Raw genomic sequence first — 24,266 nt, 5'->3', positions numbered from 1 at the left:
GTGAGCATGATTTTAGAGTTATTATAAAATCTATAACGTTTTTACTTACTAGAGGAAAAACTTGTTTGAAGTTATCAATGAGAATATAGATAGCAAGTTATTTGATGATTTAATTTAATATACAATTTCCTGCGCATTGTTTTACTCCATTTATTTTGTTCCGCATAGTGTTGTACTGCATATAACTTTATACTTTACTGCATAGGCTTTTAATAAATAATAAATAGCTTATAATTAAAGCAATATAAAAGCCAAGATTAAATAAATAAACTTTTAAATATAACTTAAAAAGAAATAGTTTTCAAAATATGGTTTTTATACAACTATTAGAAGCATTTAGAAGTGCATTTTTTTTTTATTAAACTTGAATTATTACTCAATGTGCACCGTTTTATGCCCAAATATGGACTCACTGTGACCTAATTGATGGAACTTTTTTATCGTGACTGTAGACATTTCTTGATAAATGTACCAAATTTGAGTTTACATGTATTTTTTTATTGGGGTTGGGTCTTTTTTTTAGGGATGCAGAATCCGAAAAGGACTACTGGTTCATCTTTATTTTTTTTCTGGTCTTTGGTGTCCAGAAGCTCCAAACATGTTGGTTTACTTATGATCTGCTATAAGAAAAAAATTCATGAACTTTAATGACTTGGAACTTATTGCTTTACAGCCTTGAGTCAATGACTCCGGCATTGTCGCTGTTGTCGCTGTTGTCGCGTTCAAAATAATATTTTGTATATAATAACATTTTAAAATTTTTTTTGTTAATTAACAATTATTTAAAACTGAAGATGAGGATCAGTACTAATATAATTATTTTTTTATTAATTAATAATTGTATATAACATATATTTTGCATTTTGAATAACAATCATATTATGATTGTTTCTCTATCCTAAAAGTCTTAATTTTCTTTCCAGTAGCGGAAATGAGCTTTTTTATATTTTGAGAGCTTCTGAATGGCGTAGCTACATATTTAGCGTTTGAAGCAAGTAAAATTGCTGCGCCCCCTCTTTTCTTAAAGTTAGTTGAAAAAGTAAAAAAAGTATAAACCATAGAGGTTATATACAATATGGAACAGAAAAGCCTTATATGCTCTAAATGTTCAATTTAAAGATATCAAAATGGTTCATTGGCATTTCTGATGCTAATAATCCAGTAGGAAAATAAATTAAAGGATTAGGTTAGCAATTCTGATTCAAAATATCATTCAAAGTTGCATGTATTTCTTTGGAAAAAATTGGTGTTTTCGTATATGTTTACATTCTTCTAATCTGGACCAAACAATTGTTGTTTCACTTCTCCATTTATATATAAGTTTTATGATTTTAATCTACTTAATAACAATTTATTACAAAATAAGTTTATTCAAAATTTATAGGCATTTTTTATTTCTAGCACATTGTTAGTTGATAGTTTAATGTTGTTTTTTTCTTGTCTTTTCCTTTGAAAATAAGTTAATCAATTTATTACAAATAAGTTTTTGATTTTTCAATCAATATTGTAGCCGAATAGCTAAGAGGATGTTGTGATATGCTGCTTCTTAAATATGTTTTTATTAATTTCAGCTCCGAAAAACTTCGTTCTGCTGAAGCTCTCGTTAAAGGTAAAATTAAAATAATGAGGCTTGCTGCAATAATGTGGACTGCGGTGCAAATTAAAAGTAGAACAGCAATTTGGCTTAAAGAAGCAAATGTCAATGCATAAAAATATCAGTTGTGACACTTCTAATTCGTTCAGAACATCTTTACCAGATAACGCCTCAAGATAAGTAGTTGGAAGGCACTTAAATACTGTACATAATTGTCAAATGGATTCAAATATAAGGGTTAACTGATTAATCATTATTATTATTATTATTATTATTATTATTATTGTTATTATTGTTATTATTATTATTATTATTATTATTATTATTATTATTATTATTATTATTATTATTGTAGTAATATTCTACAATAAAAGTTTAACTTCAATGACCCAAGTGTCTAACGACAACCGGCTATAGTAGACCAACTCGGAAGAGAACGAGTCCATTTGTCATAATTATTTTTAAACTTGTTGACCAAATTAGCAGCAACCATTGAAGCAGGCAAAGCATTCCATGTTGGCACGACTCGATTTTTGAAGAAATTGTGTCTTTAACTGTTTTTGGTAACTTCTCGTTCAATTTTATGCTTTGCACTACGAAGACTACCTGCAGAACCATCACATGTGAAAGAAGTTGCTCGTCTACATTTTTGATGCCAGTTGACTTTATTGAAGTTTTTACAGATTTTAAAAAATTGAACCAGATTACCTCTTAATCTACGTTCAGCTAATGAACTGAGACCAAGATTTGCCAGACGTGATTTGTAGTTCATGTTGCGCAATTGCGGAGCAAGTTTAGTTGCCCTACCTTGAACTGATTCTTACTTTTTAATGTCCTTTTGTAAGAAAAGGCTCCAAACTGGTGCAAAGTACTCTAATATCGGCCGCACATACGCTCTATAAAGCTTGATGAACATACTTGGGTTCCATTTTTTAAAAGTTCTTTTGAGTATCCCAAGTGCATAGTTTGCTTTAAGAGTAGCTTGACTAATCTTTTCTGACCATTTAAGTTTATTATTAACTAGATACCCAATGTCCTTTCGACAGATAAAACTTCAAGAGGAATTCGACTACCATTTGCGTAAAACATTGTCACGAGGATTTCAAATTCTGAGTAACCACCGTGAAACTTTAGAACTTTGCATTTATTTATACTGAATTCCATGCGCCAAAATCTTGACCAATCACCTAAAATATCAATGTCCTCCTGAACATACGCCAAATCCATAACTGACTTTATTTTTGCAACCAATTGGCTATCATCCGCAAAAAGTTTGCAAGTATTTTTAACAAGTTCTGGCATATCATTTATGAATAGCAAAAATAGTAGAGGTCCTATGACCGATCCTTGAGGAGCACCACTCAGAATATCCGTCCATTCAGAGAAAAAATTGCCTAAAAAACAACACGTTGTTTTCTACAACCAAGAAAGTTCTTTATATATCCATTATTATATTATATCTATTACTTTATAACACACCTTAATTTTGAAACGTTGTTCGCTTTTTTCAATGCGTTCATCTATTGTAATTCATCAAATAGTTTTTTTGGGAAAAGGTTATTCAATATTGCACAGAGATGATAACGCAATAGCATTGCTTTTAACAAACTCTCTATTATTCTTCAAAGTAAGGAATTGGGTTATGAAAGATGAAAGCATCTCGAAGGATTTCTCTATACCTTCACGTCGTTCTTGATTCGTTTTTGAGACTATAATTATGGGTTCTTGTAATTTAGTTTGTACTATTATCAAAATAATTATTGAAAATTGTTCGTTGTCTAATTCATGCTTGTAAACCTTGGTAGCTACCAATCATATTTTAGTTCCGTCATAACCTTGACCACTACTACTTTTTATAGATTGGTAAAATTTTTTGAGTTTAAAGACTTTTACTTCTAATCTTTGTGACCTTAATCAGTTACCTGAGTAAATCCACAAAAAATTTTCTTTATTTGTAGCTCTACTGGCTTTTCATTTTCATCTTTTTTTTATAAAAATATAATATGGTGCTTAGCTGATTGATTTTTGATAGATCTTGCGTTGTATCTGTTATTATTGTTACGAAAGCGGCCTCCTTTAATTCGCTCTTAATATGGACATTTCTTCATCAGCAATCAAATTAATTAGTTCGTTTTGTATGTCCGGACGCAAGTAATTAGGTTTCATTAAAAGGTGGGCTAAAATAGCGTCGCAGTTGGAAGTAATTTTATTATTTCTAAGACCCATAAAATTTCTTTTGACGATTTAAAAAAAAAAAAAATGTCTTCGTTGACCAACATTTGCCGACTGCTAACTATAGATCCCGTTTTGCCGACTCCAGTTTCCGATTTGCCAACTAGTAACATTAGACAGCCTCTACGCCCCCTTCCTCGGGACGATCCTGTTTGCTCCAACTGTTCCACAGTAGCTACACCTCTGCAGGGCCGCCGAGAGGTGGGGGGGGGGGGAAGAGAAAGGGACAATTTGTCCCGGGCGGCAGATATCCAAGGGGTACCAAATGGAAAGAAGGTGCCTTAAAAAAAGGTTCTTTATCTATAATAAAGGAAAATTTCGATAAATAAGAGCGCCAATCATGGATGCTTTCCCAGGTGGCGTGATGGCCCTCGGCGGCCCTGCACCTCTTTCCTGGATACCATAAACTAGCCTTTTTTTAAATATTCCTTCTTTTTTTATATACCCTTCCTTTCTTTGTGAAATAAGTTTATATATACCTAAAATAAAATAATAATACCTAATAAAAATTAAAATTAGAAAAAAGAAATTTTTCAAATAAAATTTTGCTGTTATTTTTTTGTATAATTTGCCGTCAAAACTGCGCAAAATAATATTTAAGGTTTTTTTTTGAAAAAAAAAAATGCGTTTTTTAAAGATTGTGTTGATTTATATTGCTTGTATATCAAAATTATTACCTAGGCTCTATCTATTTACTGGTAGACTAAAATTAGAATATATAAAATAGAATACGAGTTTATATTTCTCTCTAATTGGATATATCGTTTCTAGTGGCTTTTGTAAAGCTCTAAAATGGTTGCTCATTTGCTTATATCGGAATTAAGCAAAATTGACACATTTGGCCCGTTTAGTTAAGTATTATTAGAAAAATAGTTTTAAGTTTTTTCATTTCTTTAAGTGTTTTATTTTTTTAAACTTTTTTTCTTTCTAAAAAGGATTAATTTACTAAAAATAAAATGGAGGGCTTTTTTAGAAGCAATCCTATATTGGAAGCAGAACATTTTTCATCTCCTTTAATATCTATATCTGATTTCAAAAATCAGTTTAAAGAACTTGTATGTGAAGATTTTTTTCCGGCAATTATTTTGTCCAATGAAGAATCTAATAAAAAATTAGAAGAGCTTCTAAATTGTAATCAACAGACCATAGAAGAGCTTGAAGATGTTTGCAGTATTGAAAACTTAAAGGTGTATATTTTTTTAATGTATTTTTTGCTGTTTGTATTTTATAAAGTTAAAGATATTTGAATTGGTGTTATATTAAGCAGTTAGGCTTATATAATAGTCATCTGCAACAGCATAAAATATTAGTTATATATAAATAAAATCTTATGCTGTTGTAAAAATCTTCTTTTGAATTCAAATACAAATCTCTTTTCTGATTATTAGGAGAGATTAGAGAGACATGTGAAATCCCATACATGTATTCAACAAATATTTAGGTAGCAACATCAAAATTTTGAATGTGACCATTTTTTTATTTCTCATGGTGGAAATGAAGGGTCGTTATTATTTTTAATGTTTCCTATAAAAGCAATTTATTTTTTATGTCTTTTTGTTTCAAATTTATTTTTAACTTGTAGTTGTATTAAACATAATCTCAACAGAGAGTTCAAAAATTGAAAGTTACATTTTTGGATGGTGAGGAAAGGAAAAGAAGCTAGTTCACAACTTTTTTCTTTTTTAACGTTCAAAGAAATTAAAACAAACTATTAAGAAGTATTACTTTATACAATGAAATACTTTTACTTGCAATATGCAAAAATGGAATTTAATTTCTTAATTGTTATGTTAGCATCTCAACACTGATTGGTAAATGACTTGTTTTTGCGTAAGGAACTTAAGGAAAGGAGATCGTCTATTAAAAGATTTGTAACATTCATGACAATCAGGGATATACAGCACAAGATATATTTGATGACCTTTTGGAATTTCTAATTTCACACAAAATCGACATTAAGTATTGATGTGGCAGCCATATGACAATGCCTCAACAATATATGGAATGTAAAATTGTGTGCAAACAAAAGTTAAAGAACAGAACAATCTAGCATTTTGGCTCCTTGTGCTGGACATTCTTTAAATTTGGTTGGAGTGGCTGCAGCTGAGAGTTGTTCGATTGCTTTAAGTTTTTTTAACTTTATTGAAGAGCTGTTTATTTGACCAGATGAGATGTGGTGCAAAGTTTTGAAAGGAGAAGATAGCATTTCTACCTAAAAAAACAGTTTTTTAACGTGCTGGTTTTGCAAACTATATTATTTGCCAATAATGCAGATGGCTTTTCACAAATTAGGGATGTGCTTCACAAACCTGCTAAAGATAATCTTGCTTAAGTACACTGCAAAGTTCAAGGTCTTTATGCATGCATGATCAAAATCAATCTAGGATGTTCTCTTCTATTTAAAAATATACCTATAATATATTTTTATAATGAGACCAAAACTTTTGACAAAGTGTATCAACAGCTTTTTTAAAGAAAAATGTTCTGATCTTTGAGGAAATTTTGCAAAATTAAAAATACAAAGCTTAATTTTGCAATTACATTGCAAATAGACAGATAACACTATTTCACATGAACAGCTCTTGTACATGAAATAGACTCAAATACAATTAAATGCAATGTGATTAAATCTGTCAAACTGAATTTGGCAGGCAAATGTAGTTTGACAGATTTAATGCATGCTTGACAGAAATAATTTTGCACGCAAATGAAATAGTTGAACGTTTGTTTTAAGCTAAGATTATTTGTAGACTTTGTTATTATTGTCTCAACTAACAATGCAGTATCTCTAATGATATTGTAAAATTGTGAAAATGTAGGAATATGGTAATTATTTTAAATTAACTTTGCTATAATCACACGCTGTATTTCGGTATATAAAAACAATCCATCATCGCTGTGATGGATTGTTTTTATATACCAAAAAATTATATAATTAATGAAGTGTTTGAGTATATTAAAGATTTTGTTTATGATGATATGGGAAAGGAACTAGAAAAGGATTTCACACAAGATTAGTACTTTAACAATTCAGAATTTGTTGAAGAAAATGAATATGCTATGACATTAAATATACAGGGGCGGATCCACCATTTTTTGGTGTTTGAACTAACTTCCTGACATGGAGGAAACACCAAACATTAATATGTTTATACTTATGTCAAATAAGGATGCTCCAATCATCACAAAAATATTTAATTATCAAATTAAGAGGAGTTCTAAGAATGTTTAAATCAGCTTCAAAGCATAATTATCATAATTATCTCTATGTCTTGGTCAAAGCATTCTATTCTGCAACAAAATAAAATAATGCAAAAAAAAAAAAGTTTAAGTTAGACATAAAAACAAAAAGAGTTCCTTGAGTGGAATAATTAAGTAATTGTAATGTAGAAGTAATTAAGTAATTGAAGTAATTGTAATTGAGTTCAATAATTAAGTAATTGAAGTAATTGTAATTGAGTTCAATAATTAAGTAATTGTAATGTAGAAGTAATGTAGAACGTAATAATTAAGTAATTGTAATGTAGAAGTAATGTAGAACGTAAGTACAAGTAATGGTAGAACGATTTTTAATTCTATATGATAGTATTAACAAATTTTTAATTAAACTGAGCTTTAACCCTATTTCAGAAAATGATATTTTATCACTAAAAAACTATGTTGAAGTTCTTGCACCAGTTGAAACTATTGTTACTGAATTGAGTAAAAATGATGCAAGTCTTATAATAGCTGAGAGAGTTTAAAAGTGGATGGACAAGAGAAGAGATCACCAAATTGACAAATATATTGAGTTCAAAGAAGAATTTCCTTAATCGGATTCTTTCAAAGAAACGGTAGACAACCCTGGATATTTTGTATCACACTTTAAAAAAGATTAAACATCACGATAAAGGTCGGCAAATTATTGCCGACCTCAATTTTTTTAATTCTAAGGGTTGACCTTATGAAAGAATATTTTCATCAGCAGATTCTATTTAAACTAACAAAAAATTTAAATTTTGAAACATTCAGTTCACTTTTATGTTTAAAAAACATGTTTTGAGAAAAAAAAATATTTAAAAGAATAATAAAATCATTCAAAATTAATTATTAAATGCTTTTTTTAAATTGAATTATTGAATTCTTCATTTTTGTTAGTATGTTATATTTAATTGAGATAAACTATGTATAGTTGAAAAGCTGGATTAGTCGCATAGTCTAATAACAATTACAGAAATAAAAAATTGGACTTATAATTGTTAATTATATTAAATAAAAAAATGTTTTTATCATAAATAATGTGTTAAATTATTCCTAAAATTTATTTATTTTTAAATAAACCATGGTTTGGTTTTCATTGTTTTTTTGATTGGGTATCATTGTTATCATGATTATAATTAAATCACAAAAAGACTTTTTTTTTTTTTTCAAATTAAAAAGAATTAGTTAAGTAATTACACTTGAATTTACATTTTTTAATATTTAAAACAATATAAAACAATTTTTAAAACAATATAAAATAAATGTTTATTGAGCATATCTAAGTTTCTTTAAAAACTTTTTTTTAAAAGATTGTATATATGTTTAAAATAGTTAATTAAGGATAAAAAATTTCAAAGGTGAAAAAATTTTACTTTTTTTTTAAAATAGTGTGCCTTTGAGAAAGAAAATTTTGATTCTAAAAAAGTGAGAGGTTACGAAGATTTTCCTGATAATAGTGAACTACAAATTGTTAGGTATTAACGTGTCTTTTTTTTCTAATGTTTATTTATTTTTTATAAGCTAATCAACTGCTTATTTTAGGCAGGCTTTACTTATAAGGCAATGGTAATGTTGTATTCAGACAAAATTAAGTTTTAAAAGTGTTAAAATTATTTATTAAGTTTAAAAAATGTTAAATAATGTAATAAACAACAAGTTATAATAGTATTTACATAAAATTGCACTGCATAGTATAAATTACTTTAAGGCTTACAAAGCAGTTAAAAACAAAGTTTGAAGAATTGGTCTATGTTCCAAACTTTATAGAGGTAATGTTTTTTATTTTTTATTTCATTTTTGTACGTAAGTAAGTTATGTGCAATATTTTAGTCCAATCAAATTGGTTTGTATATTTTCATACTTTGCATCTTCCAAGTATTGGTCCTTATAGTGATTTTTTCAATATTGTTTTAAAGTATTAGGCTGTTTTTTAATATTTATTAATTTGTTTTTGCATCAATAAGCTTTATAGTAATTTTGTTATAGTTATTTATATTTATATTTTGGTGTTGTTATTATTATTTTTTATTTATGTATAGTAAAAATATTACTGTCTCCAAAACATTGAGGTACACTACTTGTAACTCTAATCCATTCAGATTTGTGCCAAGAAATAAGTCTTACAGCATTAGTAAACACAGTTTATATTTTTTTTTAAATAATCTAAACTTGCTAAACAGGCTAAACATGCTAATTATAAATACTTTTGTATAGATTTTTACATTTTTTCTTCACAAGTTTTAGTAAAGTTAGCTATTATAGTAGTCATAATATTTACACTTTTATTTTATTTATAAAAAGCTTCTATTTAAAACATAATAAAAACACATTTATAAAACAAATGGTATCAATGTTTTATTTTGTCACAGTAATTTTTGTGTTAATGGCTCCTTTATAGTTAACCCAACTTAAACTAATATTATTGTGTTTTTAAATAAGGATTTGTTACATTTTTATACTCCGTCACTTTCAATTTTATTTGTCCTGTACTACATGTACGAAAAAAGTTGTATTCATTGAGTTATGCATCAATAATCCAATCGATGTATCAAATGTTTCGATTTGATCATTGGCGCATAAATCCTCTTTGTAATCTATTAGATAGAAAAGATTTGACCCATAGTTGCAGTTTATCTGTTATTCCATACATGCTTACTTTTTAAATTAGTAAATCATGTTGAGGCATTAATGGGTATTTTTCAATGTCTAAGTATACAGAGTTGATACTGAAAATAATTTCAATAGTGAAGGTTATGCTATCTATATACCTTCTTTCTTTTAAATATAAATTCACCTCCCCAGGGCCGATGGTTGAGGAGACCATTACAGTTGAGCAGGCTACTTTTTTGTTATATTGGTAACAACTTTCTCTCAACTCTTTAGCTCTGAAACACAAACCCTATTGAACTGAGCAGGTGCATAAAGTAATAGGTTAAACACGTTACTACCAGAGATGTGGTAGGGATTAAACTCAGAACTTTTGGCTTAAAAAGTGAGCATTATACCACTACACCACTACACCACAGCCTTTAGTCATTTTAGTTGATATTATGTCTAAAGCTTCAATAAGGTTAATTATTCATTTGATAGAAACCACTTAAGTGTTTGATTTTTAACTTTTAAGTAAGAAACAAGGCCATCTTTTACTATTTTTTTTAAGTAACTTGCTCGGGATAGACTTGGAACCTTTTTTTGTGTAAAGAGTTAATTTTTATGTCAAGTCAAACTGTTGGTACTTTAGATTTTTTTATATTTGATTTAAAAAAAAAAAAATTCAATAAATAGTTTTAACATTTTAAGGTTGTTCACAAATAGTGTAATTAATAATGAGTATTAGTACTAATTAGCCTAACTTTATTTTAAAATAAAATATTTGTTTTTATATACAACTTTGGTTTTCATATAAACAAAAACATTTATTGTCATTATTATTTTATTTATATTGTATCATTAACAATTGTTATTTTGTTGATATTTCTGTTATTATTGATGTTAGGTGTTTACTTATCATTAATGATATATTATATATATATGATATATATATATATATGATATATATATATATATATATATATATATATATATATATATATATATATATATATATATATATATATATATATATATAGTTCTATAGTTTGTTGCGTTTGGGAAACACGGAAGGAAAAAAGTGATTCTTACGCCAACACATACAACACATACGAATATTTTAAAAACATTCTGAATGTTTTTAACAATATAAACAATGTTTTTATTTTTATTTTTTTTAATAAAATGTTTTTATTTTAATTTTTTTTACTGTAAATCATGCGCGGAGTGTTGCTACATCGATTATCTTATAGCTTGACGCGCAAGGGAGTGCTGCTACATCGACTGACAAATAGCCTGACTCGCAAGGGAGTGCTGCTATATCGACTGACAAATAGCCTGACTCGAAAGGTTTGGTTGGGGCAGGCAGTCTATCAATTAATAAAAAAAAAAAATTCCGGTCTTGCATTTTAGTTTTTACTTTTTGTCAACAAAATATGGAAAAAACTTTAGGACAACATATAAGAGTTCTATATATATATATATATATATATATGATATATATATATATATATATATATATATATATATATATATATATATATGTATGTATGTATATGTATATATATACAGCCCATGGAATTAGAGTCGGCATTCGGCAATGCTCACCTAACTGCCAACCTAAAAGTGTTTGAGGTTGGCAAAAAATTGCTGACCTTTTTTGCTGACCTGATACCGACCTCTAACAGTTTGAGGTCGGTATCAAGTCTCATTTTTCCTTATTCCAAGGGTTGTGTATATATATATATATATACATATATATATATACATATATATATATATATATATATATATATATATATATATATATATATATATATATATATATATATATATATATATATATATATATATATATATATATATACACATATATGTATGTATATATATATCATTCGACTGCTGCTTTTCAGCCTGAAGATGTTTTTTATTTGCTATACTTAAATTTGTACAAAAACTTAAAAATGATTTAATAATGGTTAATGTTCAAATTTTTGATTTTAATGCTTATAAAGAACTTCAAGACAAGAAATTTGAAACACTTGAAATATTAATACATGATTTGCTAAAGTGGAATGAACATCTAAAAAAGCATGTTGCTGAACTAGAAAATGGAAAAATAAATAGCCAAAGTTCTAAAGTTTTGTTTAGCATTCTTTTTACTGATGATAAACCTTAGACAAATGACCAAGAGCCTAGTATTCTAAATGCTTTCTCTATAGAAACCTTGGAAAGAATGAATGATTAACAACTATTCTAATCATTTTTTGAAGTAATTAAAGAAGCTTGCAAATTGAGTAAAATTGACAAATAAAAAACAAAGTTTTTATCAACTTATGACCTTACCTTCGCACAATGGAAAGCAGAAAATTATTAATTACAGAGAGAAGTAAATTGAACAATAAATCCGAATTTCAGCCCTTTTCGATTCATCATTAAAGATGAGAAAATCATCAAAGTTATAATTGATAAAAATGACTAGTTCAAGTTTTTTTTAAAATAGTCACAAAATAGTTAATAATATAAACAACCACAACTGCCTTAATGATGGTTGATAAAAACAAAGTCATAAACCAATTCATTTAAAATGCTATTGTATAAATATATGCAGTCTTAGTAGTAATTTTAAATTATTAAAAGAATTTGTCTATGAAAATAACCTAGCTATGATAAAACCTGTTTATAAAAAAGGAAATATAACTGTTATGAAGAATTACAAGCCAATAAGTATATTGCCAGCATTATTAAAAATATTTGAAAAAGCTGTTATATATCAAATTGAGAAAATTTTTGATGGTAATGGAGTTATTCCGATTAATCAATTTGGCTTCAAAAAGGGATGCAATGCAATACATACTAAATTAAAAGTTCTCAATATGATAACGGACTATAGAAGCCAAAATAAAATTGTTGCAGTCATTTTACTTGATGTAAAAAAAGCTTTTGATAGCTGTGCCCATAGTATTATTTACAGCAAGTTTAAAATATTTGTGAAAAAAACTTTAAAATTGATCTCTTCATATTTAACAAACAGAAGCAGTCAGTTGTTATTGGAAGTTCTACATCAAAAGAAAGTGTAGTAAAGTTAGGTGTTGGTCAAGGAACACGTATGGGTCTATTACTTTTCAAAATTTATATTTATGACCTGCCAGGTGCAACAGAATTAGACACTATCTTTTTTGCTGATGATCCAACAATGATTGCGAAGGTTGACTCTATCGAACAGTTTCAGGAAATATATTGCAGGGCATTAAAAAAAATTAGTAATTGGTTTTTAGCGAATGAACTATCACTTCATCCTGAAAAAATAAAAATAACAATATTTGGTAGCACAAAAAGTATAGAAATAATGTTACAAGGGCTTAAGGTTACCCAATGTGGAGAAAAATATAAAGAAAAAAGAGTTAGCATTCTTGGTATTTTTTGGGACAACAAAATGAAATCACCATATAGTACAAATATCAAAAAAGATAAGTAAAGTCATCTACCTACTCAGAAAGTTCAATAAACTATTGTCTAGTAAATCTAAAGTTTTTTAATGCAACGCTTTAATTAGAAGCCATTTAATGTATGGTGTTGAAATTTGGGGAAATAGTAAATCAAAAAAAGTTATGCAACTCAAATGTTTACAAAATAAAGCTTTACGGATTATCGGTCCCAACAAGATACATACAAGACCAATCCTAAAAAAATAGAATCTGTTATCGTTAGATCAAGAGTATCAAATGGCTATTAGAATCTAAGCATGGAAGATATGTGTTGGATTAGCACCATCATCTTTAATTTATGATTTTAGCTGGGTTAAAATTGATAAATCTTTCAGAGTTAACAAAAGAATAGTCCTTCCTAACTTTAAGAGTTACGTGTTGGCGAATCAAGCCATTAACAAAATTGCAATTGAAGCTAATTGATTGAAAGAAACAGATTTGCTTTTAAGTGCAAAAAAATCTTTGTGCTCTTAGTATGGCTTCAAAATGTCACAATATTGGTTGTGCTGAATGTCGATTTTAAAATTTTGTTTCATTTTTTAAGACAATATATCGACTGTAAAAATTAGGAAATAAGTAAGACCGCTTTCATTAGGTATTATCCCCTTTCAGTTTTCGAGTTAAATTTACCTTTTAATTGTAAATTTATATAATACTGAAGAAATCATTAATATATATATATATATATATATATATATATATATATATATATATATATATATATATATATATATATATATATACATATATATATATATGTATGTATATATATATATATATATATATATATATATATATATATATATATATATATATATATATATATATATATATATATATATATATATATATATATATACACACACATACATACAGTTTGCAATAATAATAAATAAATAAAACTGAAAACTTTGATGAAAAATTTTTTAAAAAGTAAGAGTTTAAGCTTTATTTGTAAAGGGGTTGTCCACAATTTACATAATAAATTTATTTTCAAAAAAGAAGGATATCTTAATTTCTCTTAGGTGGCGATTTTCATTAAACTTTATGAGCTATTTTGATTTTTTATTTAACTTACGACTCTGCAAGGGAAAATTTTTGTTTTGTTTTATTTATTAGTGAAATTTATCGTTGCATAATTTATGGGCCATCCCAAATCATGATATTTGATTGATAATAATAATGATAATTTTGACGCAAAGTTATTTAGGTTTTTTAAAAATTTACAATTATTTAAACTTACAATTAGTTTTTGAAAATAATTTTTAATCATTAAAAAATTAGTTTTTGAAAATATATTTTTATCAGGAAGACTTACCTAAAGAACCAGAAACTTGTGAAAAAATACCAAATGATGAAGTCTTATTAGCAGTTTCAGTTTATCATTCACAAAAGGTTTGGATTTATAGTCTTTTTTTGGTATTTAAATGGTTTGGTCTGTGCATTTATAGTTATGAGCATAAAAACAGCAGTACCTGAAATTTTTTGAATACCATTAAGCAATTTTATTTTACTAATTACTGTAAAAATTTCAGAAACAAAGCAGTAATATTAAAAGGTTGCAGTCATTGAAATAGCAGTGGTATCTGAAAATGGAGAAAAATACTAATTTTTCTAGTCTTAAATATTTAAAAAATTAAAAATTAAGTATAATATAATATTTGCTCTTAACATTTTGTTTTGAAACCTTTGTTTTTTTATAACAGCTTTGCAAAGCCAATGGATTGAGTCAACTAAGGATTGACATTTTTCTGTGGGTATTGCGTACTATCCTTGTTGAATAGCTCGTTGTCTTGTTGGAAGATCCAACAAGACAACGAGCTATTCAACAAGGATGCATATTTTCATTAGATTAGGGCAGCATTAGCAGCATATCTTCATTAAAATGGGCAGCATTATCAAGGATGTTGACATATATATGTTGGTCCATAAAAACATTAGTCTAAACATTAGTCCATTAAATAGGGTCAATATCATTATATGAAGAGAAGCCCCTTGCCTTGACTTTATCTCCACCCTATTTCACAGACTTTATATTTTTTCTGGAATTCTGTATTAGCTGGACCTCTTACATATTGTCTTGAGCCTGTACCTCCATGAAGAACGAACCACTATCCCATTCTTGTATATACACATAAAAAGTCTTTCTATATTATACAGAAGGAGAGTAATAATGAAAATACAAATGTTTTAGTACTGCTATTTTCATGCTCAGAGCTGTAGTTTGATTGAACATGAAACATAAACAATTGATTTGATGTAACTATTTTTGATTAAATTTAAAATCTTTTTGTTTCAAAATTAAATCGATTGTTACAATTATTTTTTTTATTAGAGTTTATAAGTTTATATGTTCCTGATTTTTTTTTATAAGTTCTTGATTTTTTAAAAATATTTGTTAAAAAATTTTTTTTTTCTTTTTAGAGAAAAGTTTTCCAAGAATTTTATGTGCTTCCAAATCAAGTAATTTTTTTTTAAAGTTTTTTTTTTTTTTTTTAGGTTTTATTTTGCTGTGTTTTAATAGCAATAGTCACTATCAAATAAATTTACAATTTTTTTTATGCTTGAAAAAATTTTAAGCATTTTTCTTAATGTGCAACTTTAAGTGTCAATTTAGCAACAATGTAAAATTCTTCTATCAATACCATTAAGATTCCTCATTTTTTTAGTTTCTTTTAGTTACTAGTAGTTTTCTTCTATTTTTTTACTACTTTAAGGACTTAGACTTGTAGGTTGGACTTGCAGGTTGGACTTGTAAGTTGGACAACAATCAACATAGAGAATCGAATCAGGATTAAGAAAATGATGAGCCCAATAAAGGAAAGTAATTTTATCTAACTTCTATGCAAACTTTGCAGTGTATTGTGTATATGGTTTCCATGAGAAGTCAGTTGTGAATGATAATCCGAAAAGACATAAAGTTGGGGTCTCAGCAAAAATGTTGGCATTCATAAAATTAGGAATAACAAAAACAATAATATTAGCAGTAAAAAAACAGAATTTTGTTTAGGTCAAAGTTCACCAGCTCCAAGCTGTCATTTGAAGAGAGATATTCAAGATCTACCTGTTCTAAGTAATGACTTTTTTGTCAAGAGTAATTGTATTGTCAGTAAATTGAGCCACTTAAGAGGTGGGGTTGTCATGAAAGTTATTAATAATGAAGATTGGTCAAGAATAGAATCATGTAGTGCCACAGATGTTGCTAGGAATGAAAGAGAGTGTTGTTTATCAAGGACAACATTAATGCTGCGATTAGAAAAGAATAACCTTAAAATTTTTAAAGAAAGAAATGAATTTCAAAAACTTTTCCAGACACACTATATGAAGCGAGTTTATGAAGTAAACCAGCATGCTAAGTTTTATTTAAAGTCTTGGATAGCAATAGCCCTTCTCTCACCACTTCAATCTAATGCACATTATAACCTTTCTGTTGTAACAATTAACAAGTTAGCAGTACAATGAGATGGTTATAATACCACAAATAAAAAAGATATAAAGACCAGAAGATGTAAAGGAGTTTCAGTGAGTTTAACTTTTGCAACCAAAGCAGAACTGATTTGAAAGTCTAATATTTAATTAAGCTGTCTTGAAATTAGTAAATGGAATAGTATGGTCATTAGGTTTAAGATATGATTTAGTTCAAAAAAAAAAAGTTCATAAAAAGTTCTTTGCAAATAGTTCAGCCTTTTCCTTAGAAGAGGTAATAAGATCAAACCCATGTTTGAGATATAGATTATTAGACTTTCCTTTGTTGCTTTAAAAAGTTTTTTGATCTGTTTTTTTTTTTTTATTTTTTTTTTTTTTTTTTTACTTATATGCTTTTTTCAAAAAAGACATTCTAGATAATGGGTGTATCTAGTCTAGAAGGTTATAGGTCAGTTGGATATACATCATTATGCCTAATGTTAGGCTACTTAATATTAAGTTAGCTTATAAGAAAAGTATATATTATTGGTAAAAATCAACTTATGCTATTTTGCTTTTATGATAGACATAACTATTTTGCCTTCATTTTATTGTATTGTCACTTTTTTTAATTTCTAGTTTTCTTCTTACTATTGTTAAATGATTTTTTTTTTCTTTTGTCAGAAATTAACAGCTTTAAGGGATGTTATAGTATGCACTTCAGACAACATTATTTATGGAGACTTTAGTAAAAACCCTGATCTCAGTTGTGCTAAACCTGTGAAGGTATGTTTTAAAATTTAAAAATCATTTTTTTTTTGTATTAATTATGTTAATATATATTTTATACATATATTTTTTTACAAATTTATAATCTTGCCTTAATATATTTTTCAATGTTGTAACAACATTATATATATATATATATATATATATATATATATATATATATATATATATATATATATATATATATATATATATATATATATATATATATATATATATATATATATATATATATATATATATGTATATATATATATATATATATTTATATTTATATATATATATATATATATATATATATATATATATATATATATATATATATATTAGGATGGTCCAAAATTATAAATTATTGAAATTCATTTCTCCACAAGGCTACCTTTGTTCCTATTAATATTTGCAATGTTGTAGCCAAATTTGAAGCAAATCTGATAACATTTAGGGGTTGCTATAAATTTTGACTTTTTGAACACAATGATAAAAAATCAAAAAATTTAAGTTTTCACTACTATTTAATATCAAATTTAAAAATTAAAGAAACTAATAATTTAAATCAGGTAAATATGAATGCTTGCAAAGTATCTAATGAATATAGATCATCTGATCAATTTTCATTAAAGTATTTCAATGTTTCATAATTTTTAAACAAAAATGTAATATCAAGCAAGAATATTGTGAATATGTTGAAAAATGTATATTTATTAATGAACAATTTTGTCATCTTTCCCCAACATGGCTGCCTTGGATGAATTAGGGTATAGCTGGCGGTGATGTTGAACAAATTGAAGTAGGAACTGATTTTGTTCTTCATCCTTTGTAATCGATTCCTTATACTGTCGAATTAATGCTATTCCACGTTCCGCGCTGTCGTTAACAACTTTCATTCTTTGGACTCTGCCAAATTCTGATATGATTCATTGTCTTCCTAATATTTAGGATCTTTTGAAATGAAGTTTTTGGCCTCTTCTCTACATGTACTGCTCAATAACTTGAATAAACTATAGGTTCTCATAGTCACAAATGTCTCTAGTCTGTTGAAGTCGGTATTCTTGGAATCTACTCTCTTCAGTGCTAGAGTTGTTTTGGGCAGTTGGAGGTTAACTAGCATGGCCCTCTTCACATCCCGATCAACCAAGCTATCAAAAATTCCTGACCTATAAGATGTTCTGAGAAGAACCAAAGGTGTTGAGAAAATGCAGTAAAAGCTGCAACGGCGATTGTGCGGTTTGAATACTTTTGGAACTGTTTCATCATTTGAGTATCATTAAACGGAGCATTTGCAGCCAGAGGAGCTTCGTGCCAAAAAAGTCATTAAATTAATGCCACAAGCAATGCAAGCTCTACTAGATCTTTTTTCTCTTGAACAGTTAGAGTAAGCTGATCTTGAAATAGTACCATTTTCAGAGCATAGATTGCCTTTGACATCCATTGAGCATGATGCATTGCTCCTGGAACGCGAAATGTTATCTCAGCACCAGCAGAGCCTCCCCCAAGGAAGACCAGACATAACCTAGATAGTTCAAGATAATCCTCCCTAGGTTGCTTTAGGTCGATGGCTTTGGTGTAGAATGCTACCATTTCCTTTCGAAGGACTTCCATATCTCCAATAAAGAGCTCATCTTTAGCTGGAGAGATTCTCGCTTGCTGAATATATGGCCACTTCTTTTGAAACTGTATGAACAAGTCAACCTCAGGTCCCCCTGTTCCACCAAAGAGAGCTGTAAAGACATTGCTCAGAACAACCTCCAAAACATGGTGGCAGCAACCAATACTTACAAGCTCACGACCAACTGCTTCCTCGATCAGAACACATGCTCCTTTGTGAATACCTGTGTTGGATGATGTTGTGTCAAAGACTAAACCCTGAAATTTGTCTCGAATTTTCCAATCATCCAAGATCTTTAAGCAAGCTGCTGCTTGTTCCACTCCTCTTCCAATTTTTGGAACCGCTAGCTTGTTCTACTCCTCTTCCAATTTTTGGAACCGCTAGCAATTTCTCCAAATCATTTCCAGTTACAATCACTGCAACGCGGTCCACAGTTTCTTTTGAACCAGTAATATTTGGCCTGACTCGCAATGGAGTGCTGCTACATCGACTGACAAATAGCCTGACTCGCAACGGAGTGCTGCTACATCGACTGACAAATAGCCTGACTCGCAACAGAGTGCTGCTACATCGACTATCTTATAGCCTGACTTGCAAGGGAGTGCTGCTACATCGACTGAGGGTGGATGTAGCAGCACTCCCTATATATATATATATATATATATATATATATATATATATATATATATATATATATATATATATATATATATATATATATATATATATATATATATATATATATATATATATATATATATATATATATATATATATATATATATATATATATATATATATATAGAGGCTTCAGCAGGATTAAAAAAAAAAATGTTATAACTTTAATTTTGATAAAATTTTATTTTGTTGATTCTTCATGCCAGGTATTGTAAAAATTTTAATTGTGATAATAAATGTTTTTTTAGTGATAAAAAGGCAAAAAAACAACTCGCAAAAAAAAAAAACCTAATTTTTTTTTAAATATTTTTTTATATTTAATTTTTATTTAGTAATTAATTAGATAACAAATAAAAAACAATATTTAAGTGTTAAAATATAATCAATCGTTCTAAGAAAACAAGAATGTATAGAACTGTTATACATCATAAATTTTATAAAAACGAACGATCTTCATTATATTAGTATAAAATTTCATTCATTTCTTTGTTCTTTCTTCTTCTTTGTGAATGAAAATGTCATCGTATATAAAAATTTGTACAATCACTTTGTTAATAAGTAGGAAAGTGACAAATCATTTAAAAAGACTTTGATAATTGGATTCTTCGAATAGTTGGATACTTGGAAAGTTGAGATAATAGTTTTTTGAAGTTAACACAAAAAATGGCAGAAAAACAAACTTTGCAACCATCACATTTCTTTATTCAAGCATCTTGGCGTTTGCTTCAAAATTTTTGCAATGAATGTAGCAATTTTGCAAGATCTATTTGTGTATTAATATATCTTATTTATTAATATTTGTGTATTAATATGTCTTATTAAAATAATGGAATAAAATATAACATTTTTTATTGCGCTTCTTTCATTGATTCATTTTTCTTGTGCTTTGTAAATTAAATTAAATTTTAAAAATTTAACCATGATAAGTCTAAGCTATAAAGGTATAGTGGCAATTATATTGTAATCTTTTTTTAAATAAACCTTGAATCAAAGAGTTCTATTATTTTACAATTGAATTGGTAAAAAGAAGAACAGTACTAGTCATATATTTTCATTTCGAGATAATCAATGTTTAAGTTTTAAACAGTTATAGTTTATAAATCTGCTTTATGGCAAAAAATAATGAAAGAAAGATGGACTAGTATTATTTTTTTAGTACATAGAGAGATCGATATAAGTTAAATAAAATTATGAAAATAAGTGCAAATAACAAAAAATGGACTAGTACTGTTCTTCTTCTCACCAATTCAATTGTTTTTCAACTGTTTAGATTAAAATTTATTGTTTCCATTCAATTTACTATCATACTTTTTTAATTATCTATCGTTTCCGTTCAATTTACTATCATACTTTTTTATGATCTCGTAATTGATTTTATATTCTTTTCGGAAATAAGGAGAAATTATGTCATGTTGATGTGATGTGTTAGTTAAAATTTGAGGTAATCTAATTTTTAATTTCTAAGAGACTTAGTACAAATAGATTTTTTAAGGTTCTTGTATATGTACTTCTTAAATATATTTTTCTTATATAATATAGGCGTATAAAAAAAAGCATTATATGAATTAAAAAACAAACAAATCTTTTTTACATTTTTTTATGAATAGAACCAATGAAAGGGTATTAAATGCAGTATTATTTTGTATTTCAAGTTTATTGCTGTAAAATATATTTAAATGTATTAAATATAGTGCAAGTATGAAAACGAAAATAAAATATGAAGAAATCATATAGTATTATTTTTATCATACAAAAGGAATATGCATAGTTATAATTTATTTATGATTATTTATTTTAAATAAATTAGCCCAAAATATCTTCAATTTCAAAACCGAATGCAGTTTCCTCACTTTCACCCGATTCAGGTGTTTCCCATTCACTTTTACTGCTTAAACTATCGTAATCAAGGTTGTCTTTTTCATCATTTACTATTGTAGCAGGTTGAATTATTGGATCGAAAATAGCTGTTCGCCATTTTTGTGAAAAATACCTGAATAACCTAACCTGAATAACTTGATAACTTTATATCAGACACTCAATTTATACTATAAAAATTAATTAGCATTAAATAAACTGCCGCCTTTTTAAAAAAAACAACAGGAAGTTAACGCGGAAGTGAATAGGGAAATATGCGCTACTTTAAACAACTTGAAGACAAACTAGTTTATCAATCAATTAAGCAAAATGTGTGATTATACAAAAAGGAAATTGTCTTTATTATCTAACAGTTCTTATTGTATAAGTTTACAAATTTCCAAAGAATACTGAAAATCCAGACTATTATGTTTAATTCTTTTGCAACACGTGCATATTTTGCCTGCTTTTTAACATACTAATTATTTATCTTTGAACACTTCACAGAATAATACGGAACAGTTATATCTGTTTATAATAACTTTTTTATTTTTACATCAGAATATTCAACAATTATTTTTTTCGTAATTTTTTTAGCATATCATGAATAAAATTATTTTGTTTTTTAACTAGTAAAGCAAACAGTTTTACAAAATTACATAATTTGAGAAGTTTTTAAAAGAAATAAAACTATTTTTATAAGAAATAACTAAATAAAAACAAAAAATATTTAACTTTATTTTTACCAAAAATTTGTATTTTGCACAGGCTTTATTTCACCAGTGTAAACTGATTTGCACGTGTGTGGAGGCGGGCGGGGGCTATAGTCCTCCATCCCTGCCAAAGCCTGTATATATATATATGTATATATTTGCCTCCCTAATGCCAAGGATGCCTTCCAAAATGCCAAAAGTAGTCTCTTTGACTACAGTCAAAAAGACTACTTTTTTTTTTTAATTTTAAATTGTGATTATCCTCTCTTAACTCATTAATTTCGAAATATTTCAAAACCTTAACTAACAAGATCACTGTCCAGAGAAACAAACTGAGCAACCAGAGACATGATCAAATGAAATTTAATACTTTTCGCTTACGAGGCGAGCACTTTATCACTATACCACTACCACATTGATAGTGGTTTATATTAGTCATAAATATTAGTAATATAAATTCAAACTATTTTAGCAATGGCATCTCTTATACAACAAAAAAAATATGAATGAATAAAAAAACATTTAAAAAAAGAAAATTTACTTATTCCCACAATCAATAGATAATATTTTTCATATTCATTCTTCAAATAAGAAATATTATGTTAAAACCAGACTGATTCAGGATAAGACATTGTCTAGTTTGTAGCTCTCAAAAAATGAAACTAGATTTTTTAAGCTTCGCGAAATTTTACATTCTACTTTTAACTGTTTTTCTTTTTTTTAAAACGTAATTAAAACATTTTTAAAATTATATTTAATTCAAAGTCCTTTAATTAAAAAAAAAATTTATATAAAATATTAGGTTTCTTTAACAAAAAATTTATAGTTGCGGTTAAATTTTTTTTTACAACTAAATAAATGTCACATAAGCTATAGTTTAAATATTCCTAAATAAAAATTAATGATCTTACTGACAAACATACATCTAAGGTAGGTCTTTTTGCTAATGACTCAACTTTATACTCCTGTCTTGACAACAAAATCTCATCTTCTTGATCGCTTTGAACAGACAGCCAATGGTGAATCTGACCTCACATCTGTAACAGATTGGGGCTTGCAGTAGTTTGTGGTTTTAACTTATTTATTTACTGTAAACAACTATTGCAATACTGTCGACATTCCAATATTGATGAATGGCAACCCTTCAACTGAGTCCTTTTTTTTTTTTTTTTTTCTTGGATTATCATTTGCTACTGACCTCTCATGGGAATCATATAATCAATTGCAAAGTTAGCATCTGCTAAATTTCCAATTGCAGTTGCTTCACTTAGTTTTGCTCTTCATTATCTTACTTGTGAGTCAGTTCTCTACAAATCTGTAGATTTATATTGTTCTCTGTAAACTGTAGATTTGTACTGTAACAATACAAAACTGTAGATTTGTATTGTTCTCAAGTGAGTCATTTCTCTACAAATCTGTAGATTTTTACTGTTCTCTACAAATCTGTAGGTTTGTACTGTTTTCTACAAATCTGTAGATTTGTAGAGAACAAACTCTACAAATCTTAGAAGAGATCTCTACAAATCAGTAGGTTTGTAGAGATATGTCAGTATTCCATACATCCCTGTATGGAATACTGTATATTTAGGCTGGTTCTTCTAATGATGTTTCTAGTTTTTTTTTTTAGGTCTAAAAACGCATTGCAATTGTAGTTGGACCTGCTTTATAGAGTCTCCCTCTTATTGTCATAAAGTTGCATCTCTTTCTCTTTTCTATAAAAGCTATAATGGTCGCTGCTCAAAACAACTATTATCTCTAGTTCCATTAACCAAAACTCATTCCTGCTTGTCGTTCAGCAAAGTCACATCTTTTTACTTTATCTGTCCCTGCATGCTCTAAAAACTTTGTTACTCTAGTTATTTTCCTTGCATTTTCGAAACTCTCACATTTTTTTGTTTTCTTGACTCATAACCAACAACTTTTCAAGTCTTCTGTCAACCATTTCCTTACTCTTTTACTCAATTCTTTGTTTTCTAGTTACTGCCAACACATTAGTGGTTTCTTGCAGCTTTGTTGACAGTGAATTAGAATTTATTTTATCATTATTTTCCATATAATTATTTAGCTACAAACATTTT

General features: G+C 27.5%; 1 protein-coding gene across 2 annotated transcripts in view; it reads left to right on the top strand.

Moving 5' to 3' along the window:
- Positions 1-4,442: 4,442 nt before the first annotated feature.
- The window catches only part of LOC100212974 (snRNA-activating protein complex subunit 3), a 35,441-nt gene continuing 15,617 nt past the window's right edge, over positions 4,443-24,266 (top strand). Inside the window, exons 1-6 of one of the 2 annotated variants that reach the window (XM_065816362.1) lie at positions 4,443-5,013; positions 8,456-8,541; positions 8,775-8,835; positions 14,452-14,538; positions 15,568-15,606; positions 17,233-17,334. In XM_065816362.1, coding sequence (XP_065672434.1) covers positions 4,783-5,013; positions 8,456-8,541; positions 8,775-8,835; positions 14,452-14,538; positions 15,568-15,606; positions 17,233-17,334 — 606 coding nt within the window. In that variant the 5' untranslated portion in view covers positions 4,443-4,782. The remainder of the gene's footprint in view (positions 5,014-8,455; positions 8,542-8,774; positions 8,836-14,451; positions 14,539-15,567; positions 15,607-17,232; positions 17,335-24,266) is intronic. The other variant, XM_065816363.1, reaches the window with a different exon arrangement.

This window comes from Hydra vulgaris, chromosome 13, assembly GCF_038396675.1.
Source record: "Hydra vulgaris chromosome 13, alternate assembly HydraT2T_AEP".
Classification (NCBI taxonomy): domain Eukaryota; kingdom Metazoa; phylum Cnidaria; class Hydrozoa; order Anthoathecata; family Hydridae; genus Hydra; species Hydra vulgaris.
Note: the sequence above shows the minus strand (reverse complement) of the source record. Positions and strands in the feature narration are given on the sequence as shown.